At 43.0% G+C, this 14,016-nt stretch overlaps 1 protein-coding gene across 2 annotated transcripts; it reads left to right on the top strand.

The window, feature by feature from the left end:
• Positions 1-2,430: 2,430 nt before the first annotated feature.
• On the top strand, positions 2,431-12,870 carry snrnp48 (small nuclear ribonucleoprotein 48 (U11/U12)). 2 transcript variants are annotated; one of them, XM_007903419.2, is made up of 9 exons: positions 2,431-2,685; positions 3,249-3,365; positions 4,290-4,350; positions 4,980-5,060; positions 8,988-9,176; positions 9,742-9,863; positions 11,401-11,534; positions 12,137-12,304; positions 12,415-12,870. In XM_007903419.2, exons 1-9 carry the CDS (start codon positions 2,494-2,496, stop codon positions 12,467-12,469), a joined length of 1,119 nt encoding a protein of 372 aa, XP_007901610.2. In that variant the 5' UTR covers positions 2,431-2,493; the 3' UTR covers positions 12,470-12,870. The 2 variants fall into 2 exon arrangements, with proteins under 2 accessions (XP_007901610.2, XP_042188200.1); XM_042332266.1 differs by lacking the exon at positions 2,431-2,685 and adding an exon at positions 2,936-3,050.
• The last annotated feature ends 1,146 nt before the right edge of the window (positions 12,871-14,016 follow it).

Genomic DNA, 14,016 nt, shown 5'->3' with positions numbered 1-14,016 from the left:
GAAGTGCTTTGAGACGTCCAGAAGATGTGAAAAGCGCTATATCAAATGCAAAGATTATTATTATTCCGTGATCACTGCTGTTCTGCTCATTGCCGAGTCCTCGATGAGTTCTAACTTTCACCAGCGAGTTGTCAGCAATACTCTCTCTGTGGTGTCTCTCTCTTTCTCTCTCGGGGAGTGGCGGGGTCTCACTCTACCTGGGGGTGGGGGTTCTCTCTGGGGAAGGGTTCTCTCGGGAAGGTGGGGGGTCTCTCGAGTCTGGGAGGGAGGTCTCTCTCTGGGGGGGCTCTCTCTCTCTAGGGGGGTCTTTCTCTCTGGCGGGGCTCTCTCTCTGGGGGCTCACTCTCGGGGGGGTCTCTCTGGGGTGTTCTCTCTCTCTGGGGGGTGGTCTCTTTCTCTAGGAAGTTCTCTCTGGGGGGGGGTCTCTCTCCAGGGGGGAGGGGGGTCTCTTTCTCTGGGAGGGGTCTCTCTCAAGGGGGGTCTCTCCCTCAGGCGGGTTCTCTCTCTCTCAAGGAGGGGTCTCTCTCTTGGGGGGGGGGGGAGTGGTCTGTCTATCTCTCTTTCTCGGGGGGGGGTTGTCTTTCTTTCACTCGGGGTGGGGGTCTGTTGGTCTCTCTCTCTGGGGGGTGGTCTCTCTTGCTCTCTCGGTGGGGGTGGGTGAGTCTGTTGGTCTGTCTCTCTCTCGGGGGGGGGGGGTCTGTCTCTCGGGGGGGGGGGGTTCTGTCTCTCTCTCATAGGGGGGGTCTCCCTCTCTCTGAGCGGGAGTCTCTCTCTTGGGGGGGGGGGGGAGTGGTCTGTCTATCTCTCTTTCTCGGGGGGGGTGGTCTCTCTTTCTCTCGGGGTGGGGGTCTGTTGGTCTCTCTCTCTGGGGGGTGGTCTCTCTTGCTCTCTCGGTGGGGGTGGGTGAGTCTGTTGGTCTGTCTCTCTTGGGGGGGGGGGTCTGTCTCTCTCTCGGGGGGGTGCTGTCTCTCTCTCGGGGGGTACTGTCTCTCTCTCGGGGGGGGCGGTCTGTCTCTCTCTCGGGGGGGGGGTTGTCTCTCTCTCGGGGGGGTCTGTCTCTCTCTCGGGGGGGGGGGGGGGTTGTCTCTCTCTCGGGGGGGTACTGTCTCTCTCTCGGGGGGGTACTGTCTCTCTCTCGGGGGGGGGTCTGTCTCTCTCTCGGGGGGGGGTCTGTCTCTCTCTCGGGGGGGGGTTTGTCTCTCTCGGGGGGGGGTCTGTCTCTCTCGGGGGGGGGGGTCTGTCTCTCTCGGGGGGGGGGTCTGTCTCTCTCTCGGGGGGGGGGGTCTGTCTCTCTCGGGGGGGTGTTCTGTCTCTCTCGGGGGGGGGGTCTGTCTCTCTCGGGGGGGGGGGTCTGTCTCTCTCGGGGGGGGGGTCTGTCTCTCTCGGGGGGGGGGTGTTCTGTCTCTCTCGGGGGGGGTCTGTCTCTCTCGGGGGGGGGGGGTCTGTCTCTCTCGGGGGGGGGGGGTCTGTCTCTCTCGGGGGGGGGGGTCTGTCTCTCTCGGGGGGGGGTGTTCTGTCTCTCTGGGGGGGGGGTCTGTCTCTCGGGGGGGGGTGTTCTGTCTCTCTCGGGGGGGGGGTCTGTCTCTCGGGGGGGGGGTGTTCTGTCTCTCTCGGGGGGGGGGGGTGTTCTGTCTCTCTCGGGGGGGGGGGTGTTCTGTCTCTCTCGGGGGGGGGGGGGGTCTGTCTCTCGGGGGGGGGGTGTTCTGTCTCTCTCGGGGGGGGGGGTCTGTCTCTCGGGGGGGGGTGTTCTGTCTCTCTCGGGGGGGGGGGTGTTCTGTCTCTCTCGGGGGGGGGTGTTCTGTCTCTCTCGGGGGGGGTGTTCTGTCTCTCTCGGGGGGGTGTCTGTCTCTCGGGGCGGGGGGTGTTCTGTCTCTCTCGGGGCGGGGGGTGTTCTGTCACTCTGGGGGGGGGGGGTCTGTCTCTCTCTCGGGGGGGGGGGCTCACGCTCTCTCTGTGGCTGTGACCCGGAAGCTGTTGTGTTCAGTCTGCCTTTCCCGGCTGGTGAGGCCGAGGCTGTGGCTGAGGCCTGGTGTCTCGGGGTGAGGCTGTGGCTGAGGCCTGGTGTCTCGGGGGGGGGGGGCTGTGGCTGAGGCCTGGTGTCTCGGGGTGAGGGCGGGGCTGTGGCTGAGGCCTGGTGTCTCGGGGTGAGGGCGGGGCTGTGGCTGAGGCCTGGTGTCTCGGGGTGAGGGCGGGGCTGTGGCTGAGGCCTGGTGTCTCGGGGTGAGGGCGGGGCTGTGGCTGAGGCCTGGTGTCTCGGGGTGAGGGCGGGGCTGAGGCTGAGGCCTGGTGTCTCGGGGTGAGGGCGGGGCTGACAGTGTTATACACAGTGACGGGCCCTGGACCCCGGGCCCCAAACCCTCAGCTCCAGTATAAACCCGCTCGCCCACTGTGAGCGTCTGTCCCCGCCGCCGGGCCCCGGGAAAGTTCTGGTGTGGGGCCGGGGGGTGTGAGTGTAACCCGAGGCCGGGGCTGTGCGGTTTGTGCCCGGGACAGATGGCGGCGATGGAAGCCAACATAGAATATTCCAGACAGTTGCAGAGCCGCTGGGAGCGGGTTACGGAGTTGGCGGAGTTCACCGAGCGCTGCGCGGCCTCGGTCCAGGATCTCCTCACTCGGCTGGGCTGGAGCCTGGGCCTGGGCCTGGACCTGGACCCCAGCAACCCCGAGCCGCCGGCCGGGGGCCCGGTGAGAGCTACACGACAACTCGCTTAAACAGCGGTGTGTTTCAACACCGAGTTGGGGGAGGGGGCACAGGCCCGGATTGGAGACGGGGCAAAGCGGGGGGTCAAGATGGAGGGGTTCGGGCAGAGAGTCGCACAGACGAAAGTCTGGGAGGAGGGAAGGGAGGGAGGGAGGGAGGGATGGTGGACACCACAGCACGAGAGGATATTCCTCACTCACCCAGTGAGCTGGAAGCTGTGGGGGGAGGGAGGGAGGGAGATGGCCGAGGAGGGCAGGGCCAAGAGAAATCCAGTGCCGAGGTGACGAGGCCGCGGTTGGGGTGAGGGCCGGGGATGGAGGCCGGGCCTGGCCATGCAGCACACCTGCAGGTACAGACAGGGGGGGGGACAGCCTGGAACACAGCCTGAAACACAGCTGATGATTGAACAAACTCCCAGGCTGGAGCACCGGCCGAGTGACTGCAGAGAGCAGCCCGAGAGTGACACATGTTAACATGACGATATTATTATTATTATTATTATTCATTAAACTGAATAGTTGTGTAACTATTTTTTGAACTTTCCCAGCTTGAGCCAATGGCTATTTGCCCACTTGATGCAGGTCATAGAGTTCCTAAATCATCTCTAGAAAAACACGTTACGTCCTGCAGACTAAGAAAACTGGGATATTCCAAAGAAGAGGAGGTTTGTATACAAGTGCGAGGCGTTCATTTAACTGAGCTACTGGCCCAGGAAGTCATTGTAAGATATTTGACTTAAGATCAGTTTCTGTATCATGACCACAAACGGCTATTCTGATGTACACAGTTAGACATGTGTTCACTTTCTGAGAAAAAGAATGTAGATATATGACAAAGACAATCTTTGCATTTGATATAGCGCCTTATCACATTGGCAAGATGTCTCGGAGCACCTCACACAAAAATTGAGACTCAGTCTTACAAAGAATTACGTAGAATGATATAACACGAAAACAGGCTATTCAGCCCAATTAGTCTGAACCTATGTTCATATTCCACATAAGCCTCCATTCCTCCTTATTCCTTCACACCATCTATTTCTCTCTCCCTCGTGACAAACCTTAGTGTGCTTTTCAAAGACCTATTTCTATTTTGGGACAATAGCAATTTATATTATTTTGTTGAAGTTCATTTAATATGGCTCAGGCTTCTTGATGAATATCACGTAGGTCATAAGTAAAGCATATCTCAATATGCCAAGAGGGAAAAAATTCTTGAGCATGTAAATATTTACCCATTGATTATCCAAATATATTTTAGTTTATAATTGTGCATTTGAAAATCATACTTTCATGGTTCTGGTATAGTATGCTGACTAATATTCAGACACTTGGAGCATTTGAATTGCATAATATTGATGTTATAGTGAAATGTTTGTTTAATCCCCCCCAAAATCTTATATTTTAGTTCTCTCTCCGTGCATGCAAAATATTATGAAATTGATAGCATTTAGTGATCTGTGAAGAAGCTCAATACATTTTTTTAAAAAAAATTTGAAATGTAAATTCTGGGTAGTAGGGAAGGGTTTTTAAAAGAAATGTTAATAGATTTTTTAAAATAATTATCATACATTTTCATGCCCTTTTAGGATAAAATGTACGATTCCTCATTTTTCTACGAGAAATTTCTGCTGCCCACTCTGAAAGTTGGTAAGTTCATTGTATCTGAACCATTCACTGAAATTACAGCTTTGGAAAGGGACATTTCATATTTTCCTAAATTAGTTTAACATTAGAGATTATTGACATTTGTTTAGTGTGAGTAACAATTTGAAGTATGAAGCAAATTACTATTTTAAACCAATCAATCACATCGAGTAATTTCTCAAACGGATCCCCCAAAATACCCAATGAGTCAAATGTATTATTTTTCCAAGGCCATTAACTTATGACAATAACTGTTTTAATAGCAAAACACAGTAAATGTTCTATTAGCACTAAATATATTGGAAGGTGACCCTGTTATTAAGTGTCACTGTGTTACAACTAAATTGCCCAAAACTTAAAACTTGAATTATTTTGAATACATTTTCCAGCTCACATGTGTGTATTATAATTTATCATGCTTATTTCTCAATGATGAATACAGTGATTGCTTGTTGAAACTAATTAAGTTGTTTTTTGTACAGCATTCCTTAAAACTTTTAATATTTTTGTCCCAGTGACCCATCATGTCACAACTACATGTTGCTGAGACAAGAGCCACAGGTTGTGTACTATTGTTTAAGATTATGAGACTAATTTGGAAGTATTTGAAACTGACAGTTTATTTTGTTTAGATAAAGAACTACAGGCTCAGATAATTCAGAAGGCTAGAAATGATGCTCCAGTTGGAAAAGAGGAAAGGCTGTTCTGCCAAAGTGAGTAAAATCCAAATTAGAATTTATATTACTTTTAAGTCGGATTATATGTGTAAATAGAATTTAATACAAGGAGCTAACATTGGCTGACTATTCATATCTGTGTTTCCTATTTTACAATAACAATGTTATCAGTGTTCATTAATACATCTGAGGCATTGGTTATACCTTTACTATATCTTTATAACATCTATATGTTCTGTAAGAGCCACTTAAGTTAGCGTATGTATAACAATAATAGCATGGTAGATAAATACAGATGAAACTATTATAATTACATAGAACAGGAGTAAGCTGTTTAACCAATGAAGCTTATTCCACCTGTTTATTAGATCTGGATAGACTTTTAATCACAATATCTCTTCATTTTCCAATATACCTTAAAGCTTCTACTACCCCAATATCTGTTTACCTCTTTGATGAGGTAGCTGAAAAGCTTATACAGTGCCAGTAATGATGTGCTCTAATTGGATCTATGATTCACCTACTTGCTTAGGGAGTGGTTTTAGTGACAACTCACCACAAAAGTTAAAATGTAAAGTCTAATTGGAATTGAAAGTTTAGAATTTACTTTTTTTTAATTACAGTGATTCTTAAAGCTTTAGTACTTTATACCCCCGTGTTGCTATTAAAAAGCTTTGACATGAGTTAAATATTCTGGGTACCAGTTTTCCTCGTGATGCAGTGCAAATTATCTTTTTGTCCAATTGTGGAACTTTGTTCTTGCTTCCCAGTAGTAGAGGTAGACAGCCGATGGACAGGTAGAAAGAGCAGTATTAAAAAGGTGGTTGTACCTGAAAGGTATCAGATGAAAACGCCCTTCTAGTACAGAAATAGCTAAAACAACTGGCAATAATTGTTGAGAGAGAAAAAAAATATGAATGCTTGAAGTACCCAGAAAGTCATTCAGCATATGAAAGCGAAATATAGATCCTGCATTTGAAATGCTCTTTCTTGAACCTCTCCAGCAAGATTCTGAAAAAAAAATCGTTGTCATTCTTGTGCGCACACACATACACTATCATTCAGATTTTAATGGGGCTTTGTGTACATTTTCTGATATTATTTTGGAAATAATTGTTATATATATTGTTTGTGGTTCAGCGATGGTAATGAACAGGAGAATTGCTACCTCATTCTAATTAATCCCTGTCATTACTAGATTGCTGCACAACTAGACATGGTGGTCTATTTTAAAAAAATCAGAAAAGCTATTTAGAAGAAATACATGAGATTATAACTTTGCCTGGTCAAATAAAGTTGGTGACTTTGTGAAATGTAGCAAGCTAAACTCTGAAGGCTGCAGTCTTGTTATTTACAGGCAGCTGGTCATTCTGTTTGTTTAGATATCAACTATTTTTGTGTGTGTGCATTTAATTATTTCTTAAATGGAAATAGTATTGTCACTGAAATCAGTTTGGATGGAGGGGAGAATTGTTCCAATGAAATTCAGTAGAAGTGATTCATATTATTATTTTCCATAGATATTTACTACAAACTCCAGGTGTAATTTCATCTTGTATTTCTACATAGAATGTAAAAGATCTGAACTTTACTTATTTATCATCAGCTTGTGATTGTTTTGGAGTACTTTCTGAAATCTTACTTAACAAAGGTAAATTCACCTGATGCTTTTGAACAGATTTTCAGAAACAATCAATCTTTACATAATTTAAATTGTGTTGGTGCAGATTTCACTCAGTATTAAATTTCTTTTGAATGTGATAATTTAAACTTTGGTTTTTCTTTTTCAGTAACAGGGGTGAGTATATTTGACAGAGGAATGATGAACATGAAAGAATGTTCTCCTCATGTACAGATTTGCACAGACTTTTACTTGATGTCTGAAATACAGTATCCTTTCAAAATTATATCCTTTAAATATGAACCTCAAAATAATGGAATGGTTAACTATCTTAATAAAATTCCTTTCAATTCTGAAATTGAAGATCTGTGCTTGATTTCTACTAAGTAGACCTATTGCCAGATTAATATATGGACAGTTACTTGCGGGTCTGAAATATAATTGAGGTTTTATTTTCTGGGGTAGCAGATGTCTCTGACAATTACATTTACCCACTTGTGCTGCATTTATATGACACCTTAGGAAGTGATATGCACAAATATTCAATATAGGTAGTGGTTACTTCCTGACACCTGAAGGAGGGCATTCGGGAGTGTTGATTCTCACCTACTGCAATTTGTAGATGGTGGATATACACTGGACGGAGTTTGGACCTAATGGCTGCCCTAATAACCTTCAACAGGCTGATTTCTAATGCGATTAAAGAGCCGGATGGGAGATTGATTCCTTAATGTTATTGAAAAATTAATATCTGAGGTGCAGAATTCTGAAATAGTTTGTGTTTATACTACTCCGATTCAACACTGAACAGTGTAGCTATGTTATAATGTGCATCTATTTGATTTAGTTATTACAGGGTTGCACTGCACTGTGGACCCTATTCACTGTGAATTTGCATAGCTGGCCGTTTCCTACTTGCCAGCCATCTTTTGCGCTAAAATGACCACATTCTACATCATTAGATCACCCTTGACATTACTTCCTAGGGATCTTATGACCTGGAGTGAGGTTTTTTTTAGTGTGGGAACAAGCCGGCAGGGAACAAGGCAACTGTCCAGCCAGCTGACTACATGCACATTGAAACCAGCTATCACGCCTCACTATACAGTATGAGATTTTAGCAACCCTGTTATGAGGCTCTACTGAATAAACTTAAGTTCCAACTCCGTAATGCTTTATGGCTGAGACTAATGCATAAATGCAGCATTAATCAAAACTACAAATATAGATTTTGGATTAATGTCTAAAAACTCATTTGCATTCTGGGAAGAAATGCGATAGTAATGAAGAGAACATTATCCTATTTAACTAGTCATGAAAACATCAAAAGGAATTGTAAATTAGAGGAATTCCTTCCTGTCTTTGTTTAATTTTTACTGGTTTATTGGTGCTGTAAATTCAGCACCTGGTGTAAGATGTAAATCTTCACTTGTCTTATTTGTAACACATTGTCAGCTGCTGCATATGGTGTACAACCTCTGGCTGGTATGGTTGCTTCAGCTAAAGGTGTTCTGCGACTTTTTTTGGGTGAGGAAGAGGGGGAGAATTATTAATTGAGATGAAAATACCTCCTATTTTGGGTGATTTACTTTGTTTGCTGCTCTTCTGCTTAGTGCTATAACCGAACCTGCAATATGAATATCCTCAAGAAATTCTCATGTTCCTGTTTTTTCAGACTGAAACAATTAATTGAGTTTTTTTAACTCTGTATAATACACTTTTGTGATCTATAAATCAAAAGAAGTTTATTTTTGTTAGAGGAAAGCTTGGTATATGGTTTGCAAACAATCACGTTGTTCTCCATAATTTCCCCTTGCCGTTAGCCCATTCCGCCAGTTGGTGGGATAGATCAGTAAACACTGCTGACTTCACAAGCATTTCAGTGTGTCAGTATGTAATGTAAGACATTTGTTGTGGAGTAAGGTAGAAGAGGCTTCAGTAACAGTGTTCGAGAAGGTACAGTATCACAAGAGCTTCACCGAGTGGTCTGGCAAATAAATGACAACCTTCATCATCAAGGCTGGCAGATTGGAACAGTGCTGTGTGGATTGTGAATTCACTACTCGTATAGTTATAACAATGAACTGCTTACAAGTGCTAACATGCAAATCTGTTGAACTCTTATTTGAAAATGTGTTACTGGTTGGTGTGCACAAACTAAACTGTCCAGTCTTTCCTTATGAAGAAATGCATTGAGAAAGAAAACAGGCATGAATGCTTTTTATTTTCTTGGAGAAAATGCATATGATGGTTCATTTTCCTATACTTAACTGGGAATAGGACCATTGCACTACGATTTTAAATTATTCACAAATAACTGAACAAACTGTTAATATATTTAGGTGATTATTCATCAGCACCTTGTGAGGTTCCTCAGAATCATAAGCGTTTCGTCTGTGACCTAACTCCAGCGGATCGTCTCGCTATCTATGAATATGTTGTGCAAGAAACCAATCAGCAGAAAACTCGAGCTTGCTCTGTTGAAAATGACAGTGATTTGTACGTGGACCTAGCTGCAAAACTCAGTCGAGGTTTGTATTGAAATTTGTGTTTTACTTGGGACAAAATTGTTTGGATCACTGCACCACATGTTAGTGTGTTACAACTTTAATATTGAGTCCTGTAGAGTATAAATTAGAGCACTCGCCTCGCAAGCGAGAGGACCTAGGTTTGATTTCCAGGCAGGGCGAACTTTTAGTAAAGTTTCCTTACTCCACACGCCTCTACATAGCAGTAAGTAGTTGATTGGTGGATCGCTTTCCGGGGGTAATAATCCTTTCAAATAAATGAATACATAAAATTATTTGGTCACTGAATCCACGACTGTTTGTGGGACACTGCTGTGGACAGTTGGCTGCCATGTTTCGCCCACAAAATATACAGTCAATTCACTTTACAATATATTCTGCAAAGTGCTTTAAGATATCTCAACGACATGTTAAGATGCTATATCAAATGCAAGGATTGTTATTAATAATATTCGGTGAAAGATTTTGAGAGCATTAGCAATCTCTATACTAGTGAAATATAACCCTTAATCTCATCATATTTCCAACATTCTGACCATTATCTCTCTTTTCTCACCGTAACCTGCAGATGAAGAACAGAAGGAGCCTAAGTCTCACCTGGAAATTCTTGCTGAAATGAGAGATTACAAACGTCGTCGCCAATCTTACAGAGCCAAAAATGTTCATATAACAAAGAAATCGTACACAGAGGTGATTAATTCAACCAAGTTATATTGTGATACTGCACTGTTTAAAACTGCTGTGCTTTATTTGTTTTGAATATTGTGCCCAGTTTGATAGAAATATTTTGGCAGGAGCCCCTCCCCAAACTTTCATTATTCTTTCTTTCGTAAAGCTGTATATTGATGTGTTTGGCCAAGCTTGTAAATGTACAAGTGCTTTCAAGTCTGGTGTAGCATGGGTTGTATACAGGATAAGTCTTCCTTCATGATGTACTTTCATCCCAACTTCATACCCTCCTATGTGGAAGCTTATAAATGTATATTTTAGGGATCTGCTACACAGTATTCTCTCCAGCAAATGAACATCTCTGATCATAGCCTTTTTCTCTACATAGACTATTATGCAATACCTTTAATTGATGCTACTTTAATACCTTCCTCACCAGTCATTCCAGGCCCAGTGCCCACAATCTACAAATGATTCAGAATTCCACCAGCTGTATTCTCACCGATACTAAACCTTGTTCCCCCATCACAGCAGACCTCGCCACAGGCTCCCTATCACTGAACGGATCGATTTCAAGATCCACTCACTCATCTACCAATCCCTTTGTGCCCTGTCACCTCCCTACCTTTCTGACCTGCTTTCTCCCCACTGCACTACCCACTGCCTCCTCCCAGCTGGATCTGGCCGCCTGTTTGTCCTTTGCCTCCTCTGCTCCATTATTGGCGGCTGCACTTTCAGCCACTGTATACAAACAGGAGTAGGCTGTTCAGCCCCTCGAGCTTATTCCACCATTCTATAAGATCATGGCTGATTAACTCCAATTACCTGCCCATAACCCTTATCCCTTGATACCCTGACTTAACAAATATCTATCCACCTCACTCTTTAAATGTGAATAGATCCAGCATCCACAGCCTTTTGGGGGAGAGAGTTCCAAATTTCTACTAAGTAACGAAAATACCACTAACCTAAATTTAACTGAGCTATTGTGGGTTATTCATTGAATGAGCAGTTCACTTGGTTTCAGTAGATAATTAGTGTAGCCTGCAAAAAACAAGCAGAAACCTGTAAATAGGTGTGGTGTAAACTGATTCACTCTACACTACTCCAGTAGAGCCTTTTTACTAAAATGGGTTTGAGTCATAAATGGGAATTTTAGCCACACCAGTGGATTAGGTCAGAATGGAGTTGCACAAGATTTAGGTGGGAATAGAGCACCCATTTCTTTTACTTGTCTTTACATCAAATTCTTTAATTTGTTTTCTATAGTTCTTCTATTTTTGTCTTGAATGAATTTGCACTTTCTGATTCTATTCAATATAAGAAATTTTCTTACAATTAAGTACAGTAACAGAGTTCTACTATGCACTATTTAAAAAAAATCAGTTGCCTTTTCCTTGTCTTCATAAAAACTGATCTCTATAAGGAACCTTGTTCCCTTCCAGTACTTGATGTGATTTAAATTATTTTTTGATTTGTGGTTTACATTTTAGAATTGTATAGGTATAGTGTTCTTTTTAAATTATGCCCTGTTTTACTGTGCCCAAATAATTTACAGATTATTAGGGATGTTATTAATGTACATATGGACGAACTCTCCAAATACTGGAAAAACCAGAATGAATCTGATCACTCTGAAGAACATGAAGAACCCAGCCCTTCCATATCATCAAAAACTTCAACTTCTCGACGGTAGGCATGCTACTAATATCACTATCTGGATTTGGCCGAGAAATCGCAGGTGAAATCCAGGTAGTTTACGGTAAATTTCAGAGTAGAAGGAAATTGAGACATTTGGCCGCTCTAACCTTTTAAGGTTTTCTGTTTTGCTCCAGTCAAAATTGACATTTAAAGTGACTGGAAGCTTAGTGAAGTTGACTAAAACAGCACCTTGCACATACAAAGCGCTTTTTACTGAGCAACCCACTCATTGCCAATCCAATATTGAACAAAAAAACACTTTCTTCATTCATTAAATTGTGAGCATTAGTACAGTTGGAAATGCGGCAGCCAATTGCGCACAGCAGTGTCCCACAAACAGTCGTGGATTGAGTGACCAAATTATTGTTTTTTTATTGTATTTTTGGTGATGTGTGTGCTCAAGGGCACCACACTGATACCAGTAATGCAGTATAAGAGTAATGTAACTTGCTTAATATATAAATTGGAATCTTAAATGGTAGCTGTGGATTGAAGAGATGGGCTACTCTGCTACACAAGCCCACAAATTGGCCTGATAGGAGAATAGCCATTATTTTGCAATGTTTTTCTGGAAATATTTTTCTTTTTTCTAGAAAAAGATCTGACGATCGAAGGTCGCCGTCAGTGGAATCTCGACTGTCTACTGGGAGCAGTAAAGCTGTAGATCGTGTCACCCGCAGAAAAAATCGAAGCAGAAGTCCACATGATCAGAGAAATCCAGAACGGGGGAGAGAAAGAGATGGACGAAAAAAACGAGAGAGGTATATTTAATGGAGGAATCACTTAGCTTTTGGATTACTTTAAATTTTTTCTAACAATGGAATTCTCATTCAATTAAAAACAGTAAAGTATTTTTCATGCGCAATTTCAGGAAGCATCACTCTCGAGATGAAGATCGGAATCACAGTCATAAACGACGGAAATGAAGTACAATGGAATGGATAACTGAAGTAAAAGTTATGGAAAAAAGTGTTTTGCATATAATGTGATGACTGTCTCAAACAAGTATTCTTTAAATTTGTAGTATTTAAACCTGGCTATTAACTTGTCAAGCATCAACTGGAATACATGGCACAATTCTAAGGCAGTAATCTTATCTTGGGCTTCAAATAATGTATACAATCTGCCTGTATCATTCTTATTCTCTGTTGCCTCTATCATATGCTTTACAATAACTAACGCACCAACAGTCTCTGTCTGAGCCTCGGAATCCTCAGTCTTAGCACTGACTTGAGCATTACTGCAGAGTAGACTGGATGTTCCTCTGACACTTGCAATTACGGAGTCCTGCAGCTCAGTGGTTAGAGCACTCGCTTTGCAAGCGAGAGACCCGAGTTCAATTCCAGGCAGGGCGAAACCTTGGACAAGTTTCCTTACTCCACACGCCTAATAATAATCCCTCCAAAAACCAAAACAATAATAAATTGGTCATTTTCAATCTACGACTGTTTGTGGGACATTGCTGTGTGCAATTGGCTGCTGCGTTCGCCCACAAATATACAGTCAATTCACTTTACAGTGTGTTCTGTGAAGCGCTTTGGGACGTCCTCCCGACGTGAAAAGCGCTGTATCAAATGCAAGGATTATTATTATTATCATTCTTATTCTCTGTTGCCTCATCTGAGGACCTTGATATTATTGCTTCTGGCTATCATATTGTAATTCCTTTAGTTCTTAATAGTATTTCTACTGGTTTGTGGTTTTGTCATTGCCTCCCCTCTCCCTGAGCCACTAGTTGAACCATAAATTTTGCATGAGGATAAAAACTGACACAGATTTTGAATGGTTTGGTTTAAACACGAGCATTAGCAGAAAACATAAATGTTAAGTTTGTGACCCGAAAAAAGGAAATTGTGTCTTCATTTGAGATGAACATGAATGTTCATTATCTGCATTGCAGTAGCTTGTAGATGTATTGCATTCCATTCAGAGATTGACCTTTTAACTACATATGTACTGTAATCTCAAAAAGCAAACATAATAAATTGGTCATTTCAATCCATGACTGTTTGTGGGACACTGCTGTGCGCAATTGGTTGCTGCATTTTGCTCACAAATATACAGTCAATTCACTTTACAGTCTATTCTGTGAAGTGCTTTGAGAAGTCGAGCAGATGTGAAAAGTGTCATATCAAATGCAAGGATTATTATTAAGATAAGCTGCTCTTGCATTAAACACACTATTATGTTAGAGGGATAATTACAGTATTTTTCTATCCCTACTTTTTGCTGCACTCGCCTTTGTTTTTACCTTCCAATATTTGACTGCCTCGGTTTGAACCAACTATCTATTTTGATTTAAGAATCTTCACTATATTTCATATATTGTGGAGTCCTGTAGCTCAGTGGTTAGAGCACTCGCTTTGCAAGTGAGAGACCTGAGTTCAATTCCAGGCAGAGGGCGAAACTGTGGGCAAGTATCCTTACTCCACACAGAGCCTAATAATAATCCCTCCAAAAAACAATAATAAAT

Source organism: Callorhinchus milii, unplaced genomic scaffold (genome assembly GCF_018977255.1).
Source record: "Callorhinchus milii isolate IMCB2004 unplaced genomic scaffold, IMCB_Cmil_1.0 Scaffold2, whole genome shotgun sequence".
In the NCBI taxonomy this organism is placed as follows: Eukaryota; Metazoa; Chordata; class Chondrichthyes; order Chimaeriformes; family Callorhinchidae; genus Callorhinchus; species Callorhinchus milii.
The sequence above is the reverse complement of the archived record's forward strand: the minus strand, read 5'-3'. Positions and strand labels throughout refer to the sequence as shown.